General features: G+C 41.0%; 1 protein-coding gene across 1 annotated transcript in view; it reads right to left on the bottom strand.

Moving 5' to 3' along the window:
* Window positions 1–25,308, bottom strand: part of tiam1a (TIAM Rac1 associated GEF 1a) — a 73,393-nt gene that overhangs the window by 12,237 nt on the left and 35,848 nt on the right. The window contains exons 9-17 of the mRNA XM_072445950.1: window positions 25,039–25,224; window positions 20,453–20,602; window positions 18,688–18,762; window positions 13,899–14,069; window positions 12,569–12,673; window positions 11,765–11,846; window positions 11,293–11,379; window positions 8,933–9,145; window positions 6,924–7,045 (exon numbers count right to left, since the gene is read on the bottom strand). Coding sequence (XP_072302051.1) covers window positions 6,924–7,045; window positions 8,933–9,145; window positions 11,293–11,379; window positions 11,765–11,846; window positions 12,569–12,673; window positions 13,899–14,069; window positions 18,688–18,762; window positions 20,453–20,602; window positions 25,039–25,224 — 1,191 coding nt within the window. The remainder of the gene's footprint in view (window positions 1–6,923; window positions 7,046–8,932; window positions 9,146–11,292; window positions 11,380–11,764; window positions 11,847–12,568; window positions 12,674–13,898; window positions 14,070–18,687; window positions 18,763–20,452; window positions 20,603–25,038; window positions 25,225–25,308) is intronic.

The raw sequence follows: 25,308 nt of genomic DNA, 5'->3' as shown, positions 1-25,308 counted from the left end.
ATTTAATGAGGACTCGAAATATGGCCTCGTGACTATAATTTTGACTCTATAAAGTGAGCATCAATCATGTTCCAGCGGTGGAGTTCAGATCAAAACATGTGAACACTGAGAGAGAAGAACAAGAACAATTCCCTCCCAAAAAAAGTGTAAACAAGACCAAAAAAAAGACATTTAGAAGTTGCAAAGTTGCTCTGTAAAACCACGTGACGATTTCTGAATGCCTTCATCTAAGTTAATTCAAATAAAGTCATAATGTCCAGGTTTGTTTGTCCATCTACTACAGGTTTATCAAATGTCAATTAGGCAAATACATAATGCAATCTCTTTACTGTATATTAGGCAGTGGCTGAACTAGAACTAACGTGTTCCAATCACTCGTAGCACCACCGTTTATGTTTCCACGGTGTGAAAGTGTTCCTTAAAGTATGATATGAACACACTGTTTGTTGATGGTGAAACTTGAGAAGTCGGGAGATAGTTCCTGCTGATGCACGACTTCTCGGCACCAATGACAAACAATATTTTCATTGTATTTAAACCGGTTTAACCACAACAGCACAACACCAATCTGACAATAATAATACATTTCAGAAATTGAAATAGGTAAATAAATGACCTGTGAATAAACAAATATTACAGTTCTGGTGAAATGAAGTGGCGTAAAATTGATGATAGGTTATGTTTGTGGCATAATTGCAATTGAATTGCATGTCAATTTCATGAAAACAAAGCAAAACCAGTAGTTGAAACAAACCAACAACAAAAAATAATCTCCATATCACAAGAACGGCTGGCACTGCATACAACAGTTCCAATACTCGCACTGGGCTGAGCAATATATTATAAAAACACATGAATGTCATTATCAAAAGAAAATGTAAGTATTTATCATCTCATGTCAAAGAAAAGAGTCACTTATTGTACACTAGAACTCACTTTTAGAACTGGTTAAACATGGTTTTCTGTACTGTTGGTACTTGAAAATGTTTGAAGATGACTGAATAATACCACAACTGTAACATGAACATCTATCGAAATGATGGTTATGAACTGAGCTGAATTATTGGCTACATTATGATTACCCTTATGATTGAACTCCACTCTACTATGGTCTCCAAACATACACAGAACCACTCACCTCTGCTGACATTTGGCACAATTTATCCAGTCACCAAAAGGGCCTAAACTGGGGGTGTCCCAACTTTAGGGCCGCATTATGAAACAAATACAAAGCTGGGGGCCACATACTACACCACAAACCAATGGTGCAGTGTTGATGAGCCACCACACTTTTAATTATTTCAAAATGTTTGTCATTTAGGGTATAATAGAAATATTTTTTTCCTATGGTACACCAAAAAGTACCACTTGGACCAATTTAGCATGAAGCCTGAGGGTCAGCAAAAGTGATTCTGAGCCCCCGGGCCATAGTTTGGACCCCCCTGGCCTAAACTGTACCCACAAGCAGTAAATATTGGCATCCCTGGTCCCTATGATGTAACCACTGCCCATGCACATCCACACGTCTCGATCTGACGCACTCGCACTAAACTCGCACACAGAGAGCGACAGGACCAGAGCTCACCAGCTGCAGCGCCTCATAGATGGAGCCAGTCGAGCGCTTGTCAAATCTGCTCCTTCGAAATGCAGACATCTCGACTCGGGTCAGAGAAAGGTCAAAAACAATCAAACGTCAAGATGCTTGCCGAGCTGATCCTTCCACAGCCATTTGTCACAAAAATGGCTTATCTTTCTTTCTTTCTTTCCTCAAATGTAATGATTAAAAAGAAGAAATATGCAGTTCAATCATCTGCAACACTTTGCTTAAAAGCTTGTCAGTGCATCAAAATGACTCCCTTAGGTCTTTGAAGCTGCGTGTTCATCGATCTGCAACTTCCAACATCCCTTTGCAGTCCAGGTGTGTGGAAGCAGCCACGGAAGCAGAAAGGATTACAACATAGAACAACAAGATCAAGTGTAGGATTCTTGTGCGCGAGGGGGCGGGGTCAAGAACGAAGCAGTGTCCAACAGAAAAAGAGCATGCAGGAGTCAGCCTTTTTTCTTTTTTTGCCTTTAATAACTCGCCATCTCTATTGCAGGAAGATTCATGACAAAAAACTGTGCAAAAAAGGTGCTCAAAAACACTGAAAATTGTATTGAAGTGGCAGAAAAGAAGTCAAAGCACCCGTCACTCACATGTCACTCACAAGAAATGACTTGCTTTGTGCTTGACAACCGACCAGCCATGTTATTCCCAAGTTATCCATAGTTATGCGGCTGGGAAATGGTACACGCCCATTACAGCCATGGATTACAACATGTACAGAGCAGAGGGAGGGGGGGAGGGGCCAACCTGTTCTGCATCATCCATTGAATTAAATCAAACATGACACAGTGAGTTAATACACGCTCGACACATCACTCAAAAGGGAGCAGTATTTGTACATTTTGACATTCAAAATAAGTATATAGACATACCATTTACTTTAGTTTGACATTTCAGATCGCCTAAATCCATTTGTCATCTTAGGCTGAACAGGCTCGTACTTGTGAATGTCACTTTGAAAAGAGCTCTGGAAAATAATAAATCTCTCAAAGATTGATGGGATATGACATTTATCAGAAGTATATGAACAATGTACTACTATGTGTTTTTGTAAATGCTCAGTTGGGTTAAATGTGTGTATGCAGTGAATGCATTTATTACCTTATAGAACTACAACTGTATTCAATTCCTAAACAGATATTTAGAAAATAAACACATTAAAAACGTGTTTAAAATTGTATAATTATTATTATTCAATTGAGCGTTTCTGGCAGGATTATGTTTACTACTGTATGTGTGATGCTGACAAAAAAGTACAGCACTCCCTCTAGTGGCAGGTACAAGAAAGTACAAAACACTTTGCAAAAGCTCAACTTGAGAGAGAACAAACCAAGCACATTGTAACATTTAAAATAAATGTATGTAGACAAAACAGTACAATGCAAAGTCAGAGAAAGGTTTCATACAGAGACGATGGGTGGACACAGATGAAGAATGAAGTAAGAGTAATTTCCCATCTATAAGGGGCCCAGCTTGCTTCATAACGTCCATCATCGTCCCTGTCCCCAAGAAGCCCCGGATCACTGGACCTAATGACTACAGACCTGTGGCGCTTATGTCTGTAGTGGTCCTTCCCCACCTCAAGTCCTTCACCTCCCCCTGCTGGACCCCCTGCTGGACCCCCTGCTGGACCTCCTGCTGGACCCCCTGCAGTTCGCCTACAGAGCCAACAGGGCTGTGGACGACGCCTTCAACCTGGCACTCCACCTCATCTTGCAGCATCTGGACTCCCTGGGAACCTACGCCAGGATCCTGTTTGTGGACTTCAGCTCTGCATCAACACCACCTCCTGCTCTGCTCCAGGCCAAGCTCTCCCAGCTCAACGTGCCTGACTCCACCTGCAGGGGGAGCACTGACTCCACCTGCAGGGGGAGCACTGACTTCCTGACGGATCTGAGGCAGTGCGTGCAGCTGGGGAAGAATGTCTCAGACACTCAGACAACTAGCACAGGCGCTCTACAGGGCTGTGTACTTTCTCCTCTGCTCTTCTCCCTGTACACAAACTGCTGCACCTCCAGCCACGACTCCGTAAAACTGATCAAGTTTGCGGACGACACCACCCTCATCGGGCTCATCTCAGACAGGGATGAGTCTGTCTACAGGAGATGGACCGGTTGGTGTCCTGGTGCCGCGGTAACAACCCCCCTTCACCCTAACAGACTCCTCCATCACCACGTGGACTCCCTCCGCTTCCTCGGCACCACCATCACCCAGGACCTCGAGTGGGAGCTCACCATCAGCTCCTTCATCAAAGACCAGCAGAGGATGTACTTCCTGAGGCAGCTGAGGAAAGCCAAGCTGCCAGCGCAGATGATGGTGCAGTTCTACACGGCATCATTGCCCTTCTCACCCTGGACACGGACTATTTGAGCCACTCCCCTCAGGCAGGAGGCCACTCCCTTCAGGCAGGAGGCTACGGTCCATCCGTACCAGAACCTCCCTCTTTCCCTTTCTCGTTGGACTCATGGACACTTAACACCTGCCACTTTTTTTTGCAACTATTCAACCAATACAATTGACACACTCTTCACTTTCTGCACCATTTCTGACCATCTGTTGGAAAAAAAAGTGTTTATTTTAACTTTATTTTAATAGTAAATTCTTATTTTATGCATGCCTTATTTGATTCTATAGACGTTTATTATTATTGTTTTATTATATATTGTTCGTACGTTTGCAAACTGTGTTCAATGACAATGGCAATAAACCATTTTCTAATTCTGATTATGATAAATTACATTACATCATTTAATGCTCCAAATGTAAACGGAAACGGGAATACAAACTAAAATGAACCACTTTGTCCTTGGCCTATTACCGATCTTGCCAGACATTTTCATGACAACCAAAACATCTCTTCTTGGTGTTTCAATTTAAATCCAAAACCACTACTGTCTCGATAATGACTGTTATCCTGGGCAATCATTGTTTTATTCTGTGTTTAGTTTATCATACTAAAGACGACGGTCTACGCTTTGTCTACAATAATGAACCTTTCTGTTTCCCGAGGCGAGGCAGGCATCCATTTATCTCCTCTAAATGATGAGCATCACTGTGGAGAATGGAGTAATTAGAATGTGCAGATAATTAAAAATGTCCCACTTTGAGTGTCTTTCTTCAATCTCGACAGCATGTGACCGCGGGCGCAGACGAAAATGAGGTAAGATGCAAGTCCAGACTTCACCAAACTCGGGAACGGTGGAGAAACAATGGGGTGTTGTAAGAATGTTGTTTTTTATAATTGGGAAAAATGTGAATTCTGCAATGGGGGGTTCCAGGGAATACAAGGGAGAAGCTGAAGACAATGGGAGTGCTTCAGGCTTGGGTCATGGTTTACTGGAGGATGGAGAGTCAGACAAGCTGCGCTGTTTGGAGAGACAATGATGCTCGTATGTCATTTAGACATGACAACGGGGGGTTTGAGTGAAGGGTACGAAAAGGACAAGCAAAATAGACTAAAACCTATTCAAAAACATAGCCACACAATTCATTTTTCATAAATATCCCCCCAAAAATGTATCAAATGCAGCATGGACATGTTTGTTAAACCTGTTCGAGCGTGTAAGTGTCGGCACCAACACCAAGGCAACGACTTCAACCATATTAAAGTGTACCGACAGCATAGACATTGCACGTCACACTGTTTATTTATCCCAGAAAGTCCCACTGACAATAAGAGTCGCTTCAACAAGAATATTTCCCATAGGTGACCTGTCATTCACATCTTTCTGAAAGGGAAACGCCAGGAAAACACACGAATGGCCTCAAATCTGCACATACTGTACCTTTGTGTTAAGCAAGAGGCTGATAGTGTATTATAGAACATCCAAGTTTACACGCTTTTAGCCTTCACTCTTTTAAAAGACACATTAGAGCTACAAATATTCAATAAAATGGATCTAGACTGAATTTGACCCTGTTCGTTTGCCTGGAAACTGAAGCTCGCCGACACAAATGCACCGACAAGACACGTGGCACAAGCTCTCCCCTTTCCTCATTTCAGTCTGGGCCATCGACAGGAACAAAAATAATTATTTCCGGTCGTTACTGTTCGTCAGCCATTGCCGTGGTAATGGATGCGACAGGCGTAACCAAGGGAAACGGGGCGACACTGCCATCACCGGCCTGACCCTGATCAGAGCCGACAGTGGCGTAATTACAAAGTGATCCTGTTTGTGGATGCTCTTTGTAACACCTGTCTGTCTCTCCACTCTCACCTCGGATAAGACACGTGTTCGAGGACTCGACGAGCGCAAGAACGATGGACAGAGCGGAATCCAAGCAACGGTATCAGGGAAACAGCTTCGCTCGACAAAAATCGGAACGTGTTTGTAATGATATGGATGAAAAGCACAACCACACAGCACACGATACATGTGTGGGCGACACAAGTATGATGAGGAATTAGTGAGGAAATTAAGATCTCAGACCGTAATCATTTATATATATATTTGAAGCTTGATAGGTGACAGTTGATTGACAGCTGAGTAGTATGCAAGATGTTCCGCAATCGTAACAAAGTGGCAATTTGAATGGTTCCATGGACTGCAAGTATTCAAGTCCTTTGCAAACAACAAAATATCCTGTCTAACTTATAAAACCTGCAAATCGCTGAAACCATGGAATTCCCATCGTCCCTCAAATGTTGATGCTCCGGGTCTGAAATGTGCAATTTGAACAGAATCCAACTATTTAAAACATACATTTTATCACACTGCTTGTCGGAGAGAACACGGAAAACAAAACTGGGCACATCACATCACATGGACCATTTGACTCCTTAAAGTTCATATTTGCAAATTGTTTGTTATATCTCTGATGTAACTTACAATCTGCTACTGAGGATTCTACAAACATCTTTTGTGGCACGTCAATCATGGACGTTTTTCCCTTTAAGAGCATCAGATCCAAGTAGGGATGAACGATTTTAACAAGAAGAGTTCTGTTCAAAGTTGACATTTTATTCAGTTTAGTTAGTTTGCCATTTGTAAGTCAGGATATTCTTCTCAGCTTTTGCGATTTGCCAACTGCGATTTCCATTTGATTGCGATTAATCCTGCAGCGTAAGTGAGACGTATCAAGCAGCTCGGGCGTGTGACAAACAGTCCTGTCGTCGCGCTGAAACACGATCACGCAAATAATCAGCCCCTTCAAACGTGGCATATGAAGAGGCGCGAGCCGCTTTTGATCCTGTGGGTCATTATTTTCGGTGGTCCTCTGCAGAGCTCGCCCGGGACGCCGCAGCGCTCCGCACGTTTGATTTGGCTTGTTATGGCCTCCTTGTGCAGGATAATACTCATGTTATCAGCAGTCTTACCCTCTGTCCCAGTGTGATGGAGGCCGGGTCGTCGGGATCTGAAGGACTCTGGAGTTGAGGCGAGTCCAGAGTTTCATTCAGGCTGTCCAGTGTCAGTCCTGAGACTTCATCCAGAATATCCTCTGTAAAAAGAGCATCATGTTAGCAGTGCATTCAGGGACATTTTAGTGCAGAGTGGGGCTATTAATAAACAAACAAAACAATGAATAATAATGATCATTTAATACAAAAAAACATTGATAACATTGTGTTCTGAAGGACATCACCACATGTTCTGCCCTTCAGAACCTGGAGCAAATTTACGATGGGTTTTAAAACATGAACCACAAAATATTACAAATAAAAATCATAATCTTTGAATTCTTGTGAAAGGAGCAGAGTTTATGAGATGTGTTTTTAATTTTTTTGTCGTTCTGTTTGATTATTTTCTTTTTCTGAAAATGGTGCTGACAAAATTGAATAGCATGAACAATGACTAAATAAATAAGAATAAAATAAATTATTATGTTTTTTTTCTTCCATTATCCAGCAGTCCTTTTTCAGAATACAGTTCCAAAATTCAACACGACCAGAGGAATATAGAAGAAGGACAGAGCGTACTCTATTTTTAAGTGGCTTTTATCTTCCCCAGATCAGTGATTACAAAATGTCCTCTGCGTTGAAGGCCCGTCGTGATTTACCCTTCAGCTCGATAACGTCTGACCTCTCCGAGTGGCTGTGACCCTTACATATGGTGCTCTCTGGTGCAATGACGGGGCCACACAGCTCAAGGATTCATATTAATATTCATACTGCACCAGTATAAACAACAGCAGCTTGTCAGCCCATGCAACACGAGCCCCCAATTTACCCAGAATACAAATGGTGCCCTTGCACAGATGAAGAGTGGAGGTCAAGGGAAAGCCAAGTGACATAAGACAATAGCTATGCATAATGACCAGGATCATGTTCACCTTTACCTATTTGCATTTGTGTGAAGCAAAAAGACTAAAAAAGAAGCACGCTTGAAAGACAGAGGGACGACCTTGAGGTTGCTCTGTGATTTTGGGCTTCAATAAAGAGCAGGAATAAGTAATGCGCCAACATCAAGGTCTTTCTTGATCCTCCTACAGCGACTTCAGTCCCCACAGGCTGTCTACCTGACTATTTAGCTAAACACTTCCAAACTCTTGATTTAGCTGCAAGCGAAGCTCAAAACAGGCATCATTTAAAGGAAAGTACAGGAGCAGAAGTTATTTGCATCAGTGAGAGTTATTTTTTTAGTGTTTCTTTAAAGTTGGGGAACTTTTCTTCATCATGAGCAACGTTTCCACTGCAACAGATTTTTTTCACTACAATAAATTGTGACTCTAATCAGTTTTCAGTTCTGAAGAAGCCTGAAGTGCAGACGAGGACAGCCGAGTTGGTGTCACATTATGAGACAAAAAGTATCTTATCGTTGTCAGTCTTTCTACCAATACCAATTCATTTAAAAACCTCCCTTTATTTGCATAATCCAGCTTCACTGCTGTTTGTAGTCGTTTTATTCTTTCATTCCTTCCTTTTTTGGTGGAAACTGCGGAACTTCTTGCATTTCAACGCAGTAGAAGTCTGATAAATGTGATCTGCGTTTTCAGATTGCAGTCACTTTTCAAAAGTACTACATATGAAAGTGGTCTGGGTCACATTACAAAAATCTGATTATTATCAGACAATTAAGATTATTCAAATGACATGCAAACTGGGAAATAAAGCAGATGTTTTTGCTGTTTACATTCCATTTTAATAAACTAGTGACTCCAAAAATGTGATCATAAACATATAGTATATAGTAGTATATTGAGTGCACATTCTGGCTCACATTCAGGCAAAAGTGCAGTGTGAACATAGCCCAATGAAAAAGCATTTTAGCAATCGCAAACCTGTAAGAAATCTACGTTACATTCTGGGATGAGCGTGTGTTCTTTACGTCTTATCTCGACCGACACCTAAATGCATCTTACAGTTTGGTCATGTGACACAGGAGCTACCTTGGCTTTGGGAGAAGACATCGGTGGACGTGTCCTGTTCCCCGTACGTCCGCCGCGGTGGGGCGGGGCACACGGTCCGAGAGTCGAGCTGCGGCAGGACGCTCACGGTCAGGGTCACCGCCTGGTTCACAAACGCGCCCCTCATGTCCTCCATCTCCAGGGCACACGCTGATTTACCGTTCAGGTACAAGATCTCATCGCCCGCTCGAATACCTGAAACAGATCAATACCCGTTGAGGAGTATGATCTGCGATGATCTGTGGCTAATCAAATATGTTTCAACGTGGATATAATCATAGATGTGTGGTAAGCTGTGACAATAGAAATAAGAAGCTTGCGTAATATCCGTCCACCTTTTGTGATAAATGTGTGTACGGTATAAACAATATCTTGTGCTTGAAGGACCCCCCCTCCCCGTGCGGACCACCTGTTCCTTGTTGCGCTAATAGAGAATTACCACTCGATCAGCTGACCAATTAGACGCTAAACCCTGGCTAATAAGGCTAACTGTTCGTGACAGCTACTTTAGCAATCTCGACAGCTCTTTCATTAGAGTTTAATGCAAAATTAGGACAAATGGTCTGAAGTCTCGTTAGCCTGGAGCAAGGTTTTGGCACATCTTAAATCTTTGAAATATGTCGTATTCTCTGTTGGCTGGTATGATTCATAAAGCGTGCTATAAACAGACATGTACGCAGCGTTACGTATAGCCGCACTTTTTTGCCTTCAGTTATGACCTACTTGTCTGCGAAGTGAACTGTCAGGCTTTATTGCTCTGCAGATAAGCCCTGTGGACATGTACTGTAGTGTGGAGTCGCAGCGCAGAATAAACAGTGTGTACGTGTTCTGTGTTTGTGCTGTTACAGATGAGAGACGCTGGGGTGGAAATTACACAGAGGAAAAAGGAGAGATTGCAGAAGCGCCTCCGGGCCGCCTCGTCCAGCACTGGCCTGGTTTCTTGCTTCAGCCCTTGAGTAGTAATCTTAGTTGCCAGTTCTTTTGCTTTGACTCGTGTTACAAACCAATGGAGTCAAATACTTTAACAAGCTTTGGCGATTCCTTTAAACATGTCGGAGTAATCCCTCATTCGTCCAGGCGTGTTCCATAGTAGAAAAAGCTTCAGTTGTAGTCATCTGGACTCAGTTTGAAAAAATAGACGTTTCGACTCTCATCCAAGAGTCATTGTCAATAAAAGAATTTAGATCGAGAACTCCAATATTAATACTGTTCTGTGGTAAGACCCGCCCATTGGGAGGAGCCTTCCTGAAGTAGAAAGAGTTGTTTGTTTCAACAGAAACTTCCCCCTTGTATCTACCGAGCTAGCCTATTCAGAATTTTAATGGGCTATTAGAAACCTCTTTGTCTTTGTGAGACCCTGGCTCAACCACCCTGAGTACCTGATTAGCATTTAAATGTCCTGGTCCTGGTCCTCTATCTTTCCAGGGGTTCAGTATTCCATTATAGATACCTTCTACTTCAGCAAGGCTCCTCCCAATGGGCGGGTCTTACCACAGAACAGTATTAATATCGGAGTTCTCGATCTAAATTCTTTTATTGACAATGACTCTTGGATGAGAGTCGAAACGTCTATTTTTTCAAACTGAGTCCAGATGACTACAACTGAAGCTTTTTCTACTATCCTTTAAACATGGCATATTTTACACTGACTGTGGACGCATCAAACGGTGGGCGACGTGTTGAACTTGAACAAAGACAATATTTGCTGTTTTAGTATAAAGAAGAACTTAACATTCCAATAACGAAGACTGCAAATGTCTAATAAATGACAAATGTGACAGCGTCCTGGTTTGCTGCATTATATTTCACTCTTGGTCCTGTTCAAGTCGCTGTTTAGTCCTGATTTAAACCAAGTGCAGTGTAAAGTTTAATCCTGGTCATTTCATTCTGCTTAAGCTAATAATATGATAATTCATAAATATTGCCAAAGCTGAATTTATACATCAGGCAGTGGAGCGGTTTGCTGAAAGTGCATCTTTTACATGGCAAATGGGGCACTGGGACGGCACCATTACACTTCAATAACCTGCTCTGACCCTGGGGCCTGCCATTTCTGTACATTAGTGTTTTATCTGCTGCCCTCCATTTCTGAAGCCTATTAGGCCTGTGCAGTGCTGAGCGAGAGAGACACTGCAGTCAGCAGGTCAGTTAGGAAAGAAGCATTTTATCATGAGCCATGTGACTGTAAAAAAAATGTAAAAACCCATATCATACTTTTAATTAGTGAGTCGTTTTTGAAGATTTCATAAAGACAGAAGCGTTGCCTTATTTCTTGTAAATCTACAGTTACTAATCTTAACTTCTCAACAAGACATAAACATTGTAAACCTTTGTGTGTTCACCTTTAGCTGCGGCGAGTCCGTCCGGTTTGACTTCAGTGATGTGCAGCTGCTGTGTCCCGTCCTCATCAATCACCGCCACAGAAAAACCTACAAAAAAACAAATTATGAAAGACAATATTACATTAAATGACCTCAATGTATCGACGCTGGAACAATTACAACCAACCAAAATGGCAATCTCTCATTCATTTTAATGTAGCATGACAGGCTAAAATCCAATTTCTGAACTCAATTTGATTTGGTGATTAGGAGTCTGGCTGGGCCTGGGCCGGGCAGATCCATCTATGTCAAGAGGGTTTACACTTCTATGAATTAGAATAAGAGAAGTCAATTGATTTCCATAGCTCAGTGTGTGTTATTGTGGGGATTTTGACAGTTATAACAACCGAATATTAACATAAATACTGGATTGTGTACATTTTTCCATTATATTTACTCCCACTTAACTACTATTTGCATCCTACAAGCTCACCATATCCGGCGGTGCAGGACTCGTATTTGTCAAAGCGGACCACCTTTGTAGCTTTTGGGCTGATCTCAACCTCTTTGTAGAGCTGCAAAACAACAAAAAGAGACATTTAATCAGCAGTCAACCTAATAAAAAACAGCAACTCGTTAGAAAGTCAAGGGCGCTGCTCTGGCAAAGAGACTCATGTTTTATTCAGGCTCCCTAATAAAGCTATTGCTACGTGAAGGTCGCGGGGTCGAGACTCCGGGTGGAGGCAGTGGGTGATCAGAGAGCGGTGAACCATAGGCACAGCTGTGTGTGAGAAGCAACAGAAGTAAGTTCACTTTGGTTAAGGATATAATGACGTGTTATGGGCTAAAGATGGTGGTGGGCCGAACGATCAAAGCGGAAAAGATAAAAGAAAGGATTACAACAATGAATGTGCTTCAGATGGGGTTAAATGTGTCACATACAAAAGAGTTTTAAGATTTCTGTCAGCTGAAATATATAAACTGAATAACTAAACACACAAACAAACGCAACTGTCGACAACAGGGGAGGATACACAGCTTTGCATTATTTATGTCACTGTATAACTGTGGTCTACGCGTCCGGGGAGTTGCACAGAAAATCATAAAACATGCACAAGCCTCGTTTGTGTTTGCCAAGAACTGTCAGAAATTAATTAATAATCAGGTGATGACCCCAAAATGCAAATTAAAAAGTGACTGACAATGAACTTTCGCGCAGGATTCAAACGTGAACTGTTATAAATATGACTTCATCAACTGTATTGTAGCAAAATGATGTGTTTTATCGCATTCTTACCACATCAGAAATGTCCTCTTCGAGCTTTGGAACGTAAATCAGCAGCTGGTGATCAACCCAAACTTTTAATCGAAGGTAGTGGCTGGACGTTTCAAGTCTGTGGGTCTGAAAAGGGAAGTGCAATACATTTAAATAATCTAAGAATCAAAATAATGGCATCGCTTTGTTTCGGGCACCACATATTAATCACTAACTAAGTGCTAATTGGCATGCTGGCCTTAAGTTAGTGTTTCTTATGCACTTATTAATGCTATAGTAAAGCTATAGCTATAATAAAGATAGTGTACAATAACATCCACTGCAAACAATGCTTATGAACAGTTTTTTGAGTGTTAATGTGGAAAAAGAAGTTAATGGCTAAATAGGCTAAATAGAAAAATATGAAAATGTACTTAATATATAGTAACAAAAATGTAATTAATCACTTACTATGCATTTTACCATGAGTTAGACATTAATATTGTCTTCCTTAAACTAAAGTGTTACAAAATAACCATTACCAATCCATAAATCTGTCAAAGCAGCTAACTACAGTGCAAGTTAATAAAAGCACAACCAAGTACATACACAGCATTATGACATCGCCTATAAAAATTACATAGTCATATATAGGCACCGAATAATGTATGCAATCTATGTGAAGTTGAAGGATGCGACATACACGACTGTGAATTAAGCGCTCCAGTTCTTGTGACATCCTTCTGGCGTATATACAGTGCTCGGCGCCCACAGACGCGTCAATCAAGCATCCAGCTATATATAAGTGTATATGGGTTTGCCTCAAGTAGGAGGAAAGTGTCACTGCCGATCCATTGTCCACACGGGCAGCAGATGATGCGATACAGAAAATAATACGTAGATAGCAAGATATAATAGGTCACACTTAACGTTGAGACTGTGAGCAACATTGTCTTGTTAAAATGCCAACTGCATGTTTTAATATCATATCCATCCATTATAATCCATGTAGCATAGCAGCAATGTCTGCAGTTGAGTTTGTACAGCAAATGTGTTCTATTGATAGTGATATTTTCTGTCATCTCATGTGTATATTGCAGAGTTTTGTTCAGGCCGGCAGGAAATGAAGTCACACCATTGCAGCAAAAGAATGATAATAATGATATCGAAGCACAATCGATTCATGTTCATTCATCATGCCATTTTCAAACGCTATTTAACAAGAACCCATATTATGTATTTTGTCGTTGGATCCAACTCTTAACTCTTAACTATGCTAACAGACTTGCTAATTTCCATTGCCACACAGTGTTATCATGCACTCGCACAGCCATGTCTTGCTTCATGGTAGTTAAAAGTGAAAGTGCCGCACCTTGCAGACGGAGCTGAGCACCTCCAGTGCCATCTCTCCGGGTCGGATGATGGCCAGGACGGGCTGATCGTTGGGCAAACACACCCAGGACGGCGCCAGGTAATCGGGCACCCAGATGTCAGTGTCCATGTTCTGCTGTGGAAGACTTTTCACCGAGCCTTCTCTCTCCTTCTGTAAAACACAAGACGAAGACTCTCAATGCATCGTTTAACTGCCATTTCCACCCCGGGATCAACAAAGAACAGCATGACGTGATGTGATCATAAAAGCCTCTCAGTTCAGATCAATGTTTCAGACAGTGAACATTTTCTTGCACACAATACGCTTCTGATAAATCATAATTGTGCTTTTAGACACCAGATAGTCACAAATTGATTGGTCTAACGCGATGAAGCGCGCTGGTGGTCTGGAGCTCTCGTAACAAAATCAAATTCATTTGAACTGATAAGAGACCTTCCCCCTTATACATACGATGTGTGTGTGTGTGCGTGCGTGCGTGCGTGTGCGTGCATGCGTGCGTGTGCGTGTGCGTGCGTGCGTGCGTGTGCGTGTGCGTTCCTCCTCTTGTGTGGGAGCTGCAGCGTCCATCTTGTCACTTTGACCTCTCACAATCTGGCAGCCATGACAGCATTCCTCCTCTCCCTCCCCGTCCTTTTATTTGACCCAGCAGTGTCCGTTAACGAAATCGAATCTGCTCCTATCACCTTACAACAGCAGCACGAGCCATTCCCGCCTTTTGTCCAGTTTGTTATTGACCATTGAGTCCGACATCAACCCGGGTTCAATTTAAACCTGCGACTCAATAACAGCGACGTTTGAGTTTAAGGGGATTTTGTCCAGAAGTGCCGCATGGAATCGCTCAAAATCTGAATTATTATCAATGATTAAGAAGTACGTCTGTCTAAACTCAGCATGTCTTTTACTAAACTTAAATGTCTGTGTATTTTCTAATGGCTGTGCGAGTAGTAAATAGCTGTAAACAGTTTTGTACGTTCATTGTCCGGGGACTATAAAATATTGCCTAGTGGCTAAAGGTCAAAATAAATAATTTAAGCAAACACAAATGATTCTTGAGTAGAAGTTTAAAAAAATAATAATAATCTGGTATTCAAGTTGTTGTAAGTGTTTACCAATATAGGAAGAGCAAAGTGGTACTACTGCTTATACTACTGCTAAATAATACATTACATATTCACATTTGCACTACTAATATTAGATACTATTAGTCTTAAACCTGGAATGATATCAGTAACATATTAAACTCAACTATAAATGAACCAAAGTCTGGACAATGGACAACAGACTGCGTTTTGTGTCTCATAATTACAAACCCGAGTCTCTCATCCGTCTTGTGCCAGTGCATCTTATTCAATTTATTTCACTGTGATCCTGAGCTGCTCATCACTTCTGATTCATGCGACACAGTCTGCTGACAGTACGCAATCTGCTCTTTTTAAATGAACTGATGGCGTTTCATGTTGGCCGTAGATAAGACGCGCCCGTTCTCACGCGCACAAAACAATCAAAACAAGCGTCCAGACAACAGACTATCGGGGCAAAGGCAAGATATTCACCCCCCTCAAGCACATCACGCTCCCCAGTTCGGCTCTGCACCATCTGGCTCCCCTCCTGGTCCATTCCCCCTGCTGAGGGCGAGAGTCCAAGGCAACACATTTCTCTTCCCGTTTCCCAGAGCAAACACTGGCGCGGCATATGAACAATTAGAGGGGGAAACGAGACACTGTTTACGATTTAGCATCAGCTCTCGCAGCTCCTCTCGCATCTACAGCTCCGGACAAATACAGCACCGACCACCAACGTGTGTTCTTCTTTCATCGCTAACGCTGCCAGACCAAAACAGGAAAGAGCAGTTTAAAGATGGGCAAAGTTGATGTGAAAAACTGGTGTAAAGCATGACAGGAATGTTGTGATTTCTTATCCTCGAAGCGTTTCCATTTTAATTGAAACATTGAAAATTACTTCTCAAAAAAAATGTCTGTCCAGACATACTTTTCCACCATGTATCGCCTGCATTGATGTGATTAAATTAACCCAGACGTACAACTTATCTGCTATATGTTTGATAAAACATTTTAAAGAGCAATCATTGTGTTTTTAAATTGAACTCAACAGTCAAAAGGGTAGTAGAAAAAGCTTCAGTTGTAGTCATCTGGACTCAGTTTGAAAAAATAGACGTTTCGACTCTCATCCAAGAGTCATTGTCAATAAAAGAATTTAGATCGAGAACTCCGATATTAATACTGTTCTGTGGTAAGACCCGCCCATTGGGAGGAGCCTTCCTGAAGTAGAAGGAGTTGTTTGTTTCAACAGAAACTCCCCCCTTGTATCTACCGAGCTAGCCTATTAGAATCCTCTTTGTCTTTGTGAGACCCTGGCTCAACCACCCTGAGTACCTGATTAGCATCTAAATGTCCTGGTCCTGATCCTCTACCTTTCCAGGGGTTCAGTATTCCATTATATATACCAGGAAGATTGAATCTTAACCCTCCATTTCTGTTTAAAGAAGGTCTTTCTTTTTTAACAAAAATAGCTTCCTTGACTCCTCTTTCAAACCATCTTTTCTCCCTGCTTAAAACCTTCACCTCACCGTCTTCAAACGAGTGATTAGAGGCTTCAAGATGGAGATGCACGGCACTCTGAGGTCCTGAACTTGTATTTCTTCTGTGCTGATAGAGCCTCTTGTGTAGAGGCTGTTTTGTCTCACCTATGTACCGTTCTTTACAGCTTTCTTCACTGCATTGGATCGAATAAACTACATTGCTCTGTTTTTGAGTCGGCAACTTGTCCTTAGGATGAACCAGTTTTTGTCTTAAAGTGTTTCCTGGTTTAAAATAAACAGGGACTTCGTGTTGTCTAAAAATTCTCTGCAGTTTTTCCGACAGGCCAGACACATAAGGGATAGAAACACCCTTCCTTCTCTGTTCAGTTTCCCTTTTGTCCTGCTTCTTGGTTCTCTTCACTCTGTTGAGGGCCCAAGCGGGGTAACCACAGGCTGAGAGGGCATTTCGGACATGTTTTTCCTCTTTCTTCTTGCCCTCTGAGCTGGTGGGCACACCTTGAGCTCTGTGTTGTAAGGTTCTGATCACACCCAGCTTGTGCTGTAGTGGGTGGTTGGAACCAAAGAGCAGATACTGGTCCGTGTGTGTAGGTTTCCTATATACTTCTATTTGGAGTTTCCCGTCCTCTCCTCTGATCGTGGAACAATCAAGAAAGGCCAAGCGATTCTCCTTAGCGTCTTCTCTAAGTCCAGATGACTACAACTGAAGCTTTTTCTACTATGGAACACGCCTGGACCAATGAGGGATTACACCGACAGTCAAAAGGGTAGTTTATTATTACATTGTATTCCCTCATATTGCACTTTTGGCTTGAGTTTATGCAAAGTCCTTTCTTGCTCGTCTTTTGAAGCCGTCTTTTGCCAGTGCTCATAAAATATAAAAGTCACAGCCTTATCCAAGTGCAGCCCTGGGGTAATTGGACACGTTCAGCTTGCATCACAGATAAGACTTTGCCTGAAAGTCTCAATCCTGTCAAGTCTTTGCATAATTAAAAGTGACTCATTATTTGAAATTGTCTATAAGTTGCAGCAGTCAATATGGAAGCGAACAGATGGTGCAAATCTGCCAAGTCCTCGAGTACCAAGCGCCCGCATAATTAGCCAAACATCAGAAAGCTAATGATCTGAACATATCAGATCAAACTCTCCTCAGTTGGATTAGCAGACACAAACGCCCCCCCAGTCGATGGTCTCTGATCGTGGTAGATTTAAAGCTTCGAGCAATTAAAATAAAGAAACGGAAACTATATATGGGAATGTTTATGGGACTGGGCAGATAAAGAAACTGAAGGTGGAATAGAAAATACTGTAGTTTCATCAAGAGAATATGCAAGAAATGATGGGTAAATAATACATCTAAAATCTTACTCTAAGCGTTCATAAACATGTGTAGTATGTATATTGATTTATTGAACAACATAATATATATATTTTCTTTTAAATACAGGGGAAACATGGCTTAGTTTAGACACCAAAGGATCAAAGAGTCAGTTGTAAACTTAGTATCTTTGAACCACTTCTAAATGTCAGTTATCAATAAATCATCCAATATGTTGCACACCCTTATCTAATATTAAGCCGAGGTTCACTGAAGTCTTGTTTAATGAGATAATCTTAAAATGAAGAGCAAAAGGATCAAAACCTTCACCCTAAATAGCCCACTAAAGCAGAAGCACCAAAACGATATTGCTTAAGTGAAACAAGGTGGAAAATCCAATGCAGTTAATGGCCTGATGCTCGTTATGAGCCCATTATACTGAGACAAGGCTCTATCAGCTGCCTCACTCATTTTAATGTTGAGTTCTGAGTAAGGCAAACATCGGCGTGGAGTTCGCCCACAGCCCTGCAATTTAGATTTGTATCGAGAAAATGCCAATGCAAGAAACAAAGAGATAAGTGGGATTTTAGCTCTGGGCAAGTGGCTAATGTATCGGCAAATACTGTATCGGCTGTTGTGCTTGAACTTTCTGAACAAGGCTGCTATAAAGAAGTATGTAGTAGAAGTATTCTTGAGCTGGTGGTGGAGTGTTGAAGGTGGCAGCACATATGCCGGGCTCTGTGCCGTCAGCCGCAGCCTTGTGAGTTTGAATCCTGGCTCTGACACTTTGCTGCATGTCCTCCCTTCCCTCATCCCCATTTCAAAACATCCTGTCCAATAAAGCCAACGGGTAATAAAATACACAAAAAGAATAGAATGAATGATTTTCTCACAGATTTCTCGCTTGCTGAATCCTCAAACATTCGTTCCAAAGGTTTTTGCACAGGCTCCGCCCCTTCGACAAACACCTAAAAACATCAAAGAAATGTATTAAACTCTTCTGCAAATCTGAATATTTGGTTAATCTTATCACAGGCGTGGCAATTTCTATTTGATACTAAATTATTTTGTGCTTGTAAAGTGAACATTGTTTTGGCCCTTTAGTTCCCTGTTTACGGTGACATATTGAGGACCAATCACAATTCAAAAGACAGAATATTTTATTTTGAATTGTACATTTCTATAGCAACAGCGCACATTTGTCATTACTCTGAAACCCATGGATTGTAAATGACATGTGTAAGTGTGAACATGTCAGGAGCTGGTGCTGTGCCCTGTCTGCTGCAGCCTGAACCACTGCTTCTCAAACTTAGAGTCTTGGCAGATTTGTGTTGGGTTATGTGAAGGTAAAAAGTGAATGAGCGTTTGGACGCTGCTCCTCCAGCGCAGGTGAGAATACCTGCTGCATATGCACATGTATATACCACATATGCATCGAACACCTGTACCGGTAATTCATCTCAAAACTATTCATGTAGAAAGAAGGTCTTTTTTGAGTGATGAGACGAGTGGCGCCCACACTTTCTTCCTCTCTTCCTCTCTCTTTCCCGCCCTCGGTGCAGGTTGAGGGGAGGTTTGTGCAATGGTAAAATATTAGGGATGTTTATTAGTTTTGTCAGTTTGTCCCAAGGATAAATGAAGCCTATTTGAAAGGAGAGAGCTGCACTTCCAAGGCCAAAACATACTCATGATTTTACTATGAATAAAAATAATGATCTGACTAATATCATACCATTCAGTGTTTTACCCACATGCTTTTGAGTGACGATATGAAATATAAATATTGCAATAAAATTGGATAAAAGGTGCATGCACAGTGCTATTGTTTTCACGGAGAGCACCCGTGGTGAGAAGCACTGCAGCGGCTGAGCAGAGGGAGAAAACACATTAACTGACACAGACTAACCTGAATTAGTTGTTTTTGGGCTTTTTTTACACTTTGGATGATAAACATTTTCAGCTAAATCGTTGTGTGCCTCATGACAGAGAGAGGGTCTACGGTCTTCTAACATTAAATCTAACTTGATCTAAACTGTGTGGTTGTTATTGGCCCGATGCAGAGCGAGCAGACGCTCCGACTCCTCCACTAACTTTAATTCACTATTTACACAGTTTACAGTTACATTCATCTACCTGACAGTTAAATGACTGAACTTAAAAGCAGGAGGATGTTGCATTATAGATTACTCATAAAGTGTAAAGGCTTATAAAGCTGGTATAAAATGATAGCTTGAATGTAAATCAGAAAGAGCTTGTTGTTAAATTTGTTGTTTTTTAAGTATTTTGTCTAGAATTAATTATAAGGTAAATTATATTGTTTTTGCAAATGTTTGGTCACATCGCCCTGCCCGACCGACTGACTTACTGCTTATGCCTTTACATCATCTAACGACAATATAGTGGCTTAAATGTGCAGAAAAATATAATATATTCTTATATTATGACATGTTATTTTACAACCCTACAGCCTACTTTTAAAGAATATATATAAAATAAATAAATAGGTTGGGTTACAAGAGGTGACCAACTAGAAAGAGTGAGTTGCCAGAAAAGAGAACCACTGGCCCAAACCCTATTCTGCAGCACACACCTTCTTATTGAGTTAAAGAACATTATTTATTGGTCAAATCCCCAGCCCTAGTAGTTGTATCTATGGACCTGGTTGATGGAGGGATGTGCCTTGCTCTTCCGTTTGGAGGTGGTGTCCAGGCCCCACAAGGAGGAGAAACGACTCCTGCGTTTGCTGGAGGTGCGCGGCATGGCGGCCTGGTTCCTCCGTCTGATGGTGCATTCTGTACGCGCCGACACCTGCAATCCACACATTATATTCAGCGCTGAGCAACGATAGACATGCACGTTTGACACACATCATACGGCTCGACATTCAGGTTCACACCCTGTCCTCACCTTTTGCATTCAGTGGTTGAAGAAAGTAAGAACGTCGTACTTAAAGCTCAAGGTGAGTCACTAACGAACATTCAAAAATGATCACTGTATGTAAAGTGCAGCAAATACAATAAACACATTTAACATATAACATTGACCACACTTAATACAATACAGGATTCTGGTAGTGCTTTTCTAACTTCATTTTTTACTCATACAGTCCTGTAAATGTCTGAATGGCACACAGGTTGAGTGATGTGAAGGTGGTAGGCTCCAGAGCTGTACTTTAGTGGTACTTTCACATTACTATAAAGACTATTTGTCAATCACAGCTGGGTAAAATGTAGACAAAATGACTTTCCTGATTGGAGCTGAAAATGTGTGTCTCATGAAGCGCTACAACTGGGACATTTACAACTGCACACAGAGGCCACATTTCAGCTGCTGGAGACATAAAATCAACACTTTCAGCCTCTTTCTTCAAGTACTTTTCTGTCCATGCAAACAGGAACGAGTGTTGGCAGTTCTGGGTGAATTCGAGTCGCACCACTGGGCCACACTGACTCACTCTGTGGTGTGATACAAGGATGTCTTTTACATGAACGTGCACGTTTGGACTGCGGCGTGTGGGGGTCGCACACTGGCTCCAGCTCAGTGAACAGGTCAAAGCACTCGTCTTGTAGAAGATGGAAGAGTTGGAACTTGATTCAAAAATGTTGGTTGTTTTTATTCTATGTCTATATCTATGTAATGTAGTTGTAGTTGTCAGAAGGCTATGATTTTATGTTTACACGTTTGCACTTGATAATAAGGAATTGGCTTGATGCCGCAATGATCATGAAAAATGCTGATACTAATTTTTAAACACAAAAATAGTATTTTTTTTATTTTCTAAAACTGTTAAGGAAAGATCAAATTGTGTCCTGTTTTTTTTACACAATACTTGCTCTAATGAGTGTCTAGTTTAAATTTTAGACTTTTGATAGTTTTGACAACCCTAAAATATATATAAGCTATGCATCTATATATGTTAAACCACTAAATAGATTATGAATGATCTACCCAAATAACTTTATGAACACTGTAAATGTTTAAAATTAAACTGTACCAGAGAATATGGAAGACATTTCTTATGAACAAGACATCAAATATAACGCTGTGAAATGAATCAAACATGAATCACGATCAACTGGAGACTCATAAATCTAGAGGTCCGGACTCGTCAGTGAAAGTGTGTGTTTTTTTAATGAAAGAATAAAATTGAATTGAAATTTGTAATCTATCAATCCAAGCAAAACATGAATGACCCAGTCCTAATCCAACACCGTCATGAGGATCAGAGTAAAGAGATTTTAAAAATGCAATAACTTGAGGAACAGTTTTCAATCAGGCGACACTAAAGCCCATGGAGACGTTTCACAGGTCTGTCCTTCTGCTGCTGTCAAACAAACACTGTTCGCCCTGGACATGTACAATACTGTCATACCCATGTGCAATACTGTCATACCCATGTGCAATACTCAATACTGTCATACCCATGTGCAATACTGACTTAACCATGTGCAATACTGCCATACCCATGTGCAATACTGACTTAATCATGTGCAATACTGCCATACCCATGTGCAATACTGACTTAACCACGTGCAATACTGTCATACCCATGTGCAATACTGACTTAACCATGTGAAATACTGTCATACCCATGTGCAATACTGACTTAACCATGTGCAATACTGTCATACCCGTGTGCAATACTGTCATACCCATGTGCAATACTGACTTAACCATGTGCAATACTGTCATACCCGTGTGCAATACTGTCATACCCATGTGCAATACTGTCATACCCATGTGCAATACTGACTTACCCATGTGCAATACTGACTTAACCATGTGCAATACTGTCATACCCATGTGCAATACTGACTTAACCATGTACAATACTGTCATACCCATGTGCAATACTGTCTTAACCATGTGCAATACTGTCATACCCATGTGCAATATTGACTTAACCATGTGCAATACTGTCATACCCAGGTGCAATACTGACTTAACCATGTGCAATACTGTCATACCCATGTGCAATACTGACTTAACCATGTGCAATACTGACTTAATCATGTGCAATACTGACTTAACCATGTGCAATACTGTCATACCCATGTGCAATACTGACTTAATCATGTGCAATACTGTCATACCCATGTGCAATACTGACTTAACCATGTGCAATACTGACTTAACCATACTGACTTAACCGTACTGACTTAATCATGTGCAATACAATAATGTGCAATACTGACTTAATCATGTGCAATACGTCATACTCACACGCAATAATGGCATATTCATGTGCATAGAACTGATGTAAATAAGAGTGTTTACTTTACTACTATTATTAGTATTATTTTGTCTTATGCTTGCTATTTTTATTTTATTTTATCTTTTATATTTTTTCCCCCTCTATACCAGATGTTCTGTCTATAGGAGTTTTGTTTATAAGAGTATAAGAGTGTTTTTTAAAACTTCCTATAAGTTATCTGTTCTTTTCTTCTGTATCTATTTGCGTTGCAACTTCGGAATTTCGTGTGTGGACAAATAAAGGCATATTTTATCTTGTCTTATGTTTCACCGACGCATTGTTTGCTCGTGGTGATATTTGGTGAACAGCGGTAAGAGAAATGCTTATACCAGACTTTGATCTGGTGGAGATGTAATAAAACACAGACAGATGTGGAGGGGGGCAGACCAAACAACAGAGAGTACACGAGACAAAGGATGTGGGGACGTGGGCAGGGGGTGCGGGGTGCAGCGGGGTGTAGCGGGGTGCAGTGGGGTGCAGCGGGGGAGAGGGTGCTAAGCCTGTTTGTGGGAAAGAGCCTGAGGGATGGCGGCTCACTGACAGGGCAGGTATTGATCCACCAATCACAAAAAGAATACATCCACCTTTGACAGCTCGTGTCAGGGGAACAGCGGGTTTCTCCAGGTGAAATTTAACACACACAAACACTGTAATGCTGTAAGATCAAGTAAAAGCCTGATTTAAAGGTGCGCTATATGTTACTTTTATGGTGGTGCAATAACATACTTTTATTATGTAAAATAACACAATGCTTTGGAATTTCATGTTACCCTTAATATCAGAACACAATGAATTAATAACTCACTTTGTCAGCATTACGGTGCATTCACACTTATTTCGATTGAGCCCATTTTAGTTTAATTTTAGTTTCATTTTTACAGAGTTAAAGTCTTCCTGGGGTTAGGGTTAAATGGTTTTGTTTAGTTTTGTTTTATCTAGTGACGAAAAATAATTGTATTTACATTTTCCTCTTTTAAAAAAACTTTAAACTAGTTATTTGCTTTTGTATGTGTTTTTTACAATTTTATATTGTACTTTGATGTATTGTATTTTATTTTGATGCATTTAATGATTGTAAATCACTTTGTATTGCAGTGTATGAGTTGTGCTGTACACATAAATCTTGCTTGCTGCTGATGTGGACTTGGAATGGTCTTGTTCTAGTCCTTGTTTAGTCCTGATCTAATCCAGGTTTTGTTTCAGGTTCAGTCCCAATTTCCTCGTGGTGAATGTGTGAGTTTGAACACCTCCTTTAAGTGTCAGTACCTGAGATCGCCACCAGGTGAGTCTAAGGTGAAAGTGTCTCACGGTTATTGAATTCCTGGACGTCAAATGCCAGCGTCATACTGATCATTCCTTCCATACCGAGTTTCATTTTGAACATTCTCTGGAGGCCAAGCTGTCAATAAAAGCGAACTGAACATGAGGTAATGAGTTGACTCTGCGCCTCAGGCTGAAACTGTCATCATCAATTACAAAATATTGGCAAGAGGTATTTTTGTTTTGTTTTGCACTCAGTTTGATAGTGATCCATGTGGAGACTATGGAGATGATGGTAACATGTGTGTGTTGTGGGATAAGAAATACAACTTGCTCTGTACTTTACTATTGGTCACATTTTGTGTATAACAAACCTTTTTGTTTCATCATCAAAGAGCTGTTTATGCTCCTTAGTGATCATGGGAAATCCAATAGTTTGTTTTCTCACGATAACTAACTTATGTAACGCTCAGAAGTCATGTTAATTCAAGCCCATAGAATTGATTAACCATTAGTTTTGGTACATGTAAAGAGTCATGTGGGTTACTTTAGAACAAGATATTACACTGTGCAAAAGTCTTAGGAAGAACATATATTTTTAAGTACAAATTACAGGAAAGATTAAAATGAGTTCAGATGTTTCCTCTTTTCCTAAAGGTTAACACAGACTGTAATTGACAGGAATGCGTAGAAAAAGAGAAACAGTAGTATTAGTATTGAAAAACCATACCAGAGCATGAAAAGAGGAGACAGAGAAGATGCCCAATCGTCCCATAGCCAGTTTGGAGGGCCGTGAGGCACAGCCCAGGAGACGTTTGGGATTGGGAGGCTCACTCCCCTGCAGACTGGCCAGGTAGCAACGGCAGCGGAACAGATCCATATGGAAACGCTCCAGGTTTTGTTCCCACAGGAATATCTGAGGAAACACAAAGATACACAGGCCAACAACATATCGATGATTATACAACCTCTTGAAAAAAGAAAAAAGTTAAGAAAACAC

Source organism: Eucyclogobius newberryi, unplaced genomic scaffold (assembly GCF_026437365.1).
Source record: "Eucyclogobius newberryi isolate DKJ021-1_F unplaced genomic scaffold, fEucNew1.0.hap1 SCAF_15, whole genome shotgun sequence".
NCBI lineage: Eukaryota > Metazoa > Chordata > Actinopteri > Gobiiformes > Gobiidae > Eucyclogobius > Eucyclogobius newberryi.
Note: the sequence above shows the minus strand (reverse complement) of the source record. Positions and strands in the feature narration are given on the sequence as shown.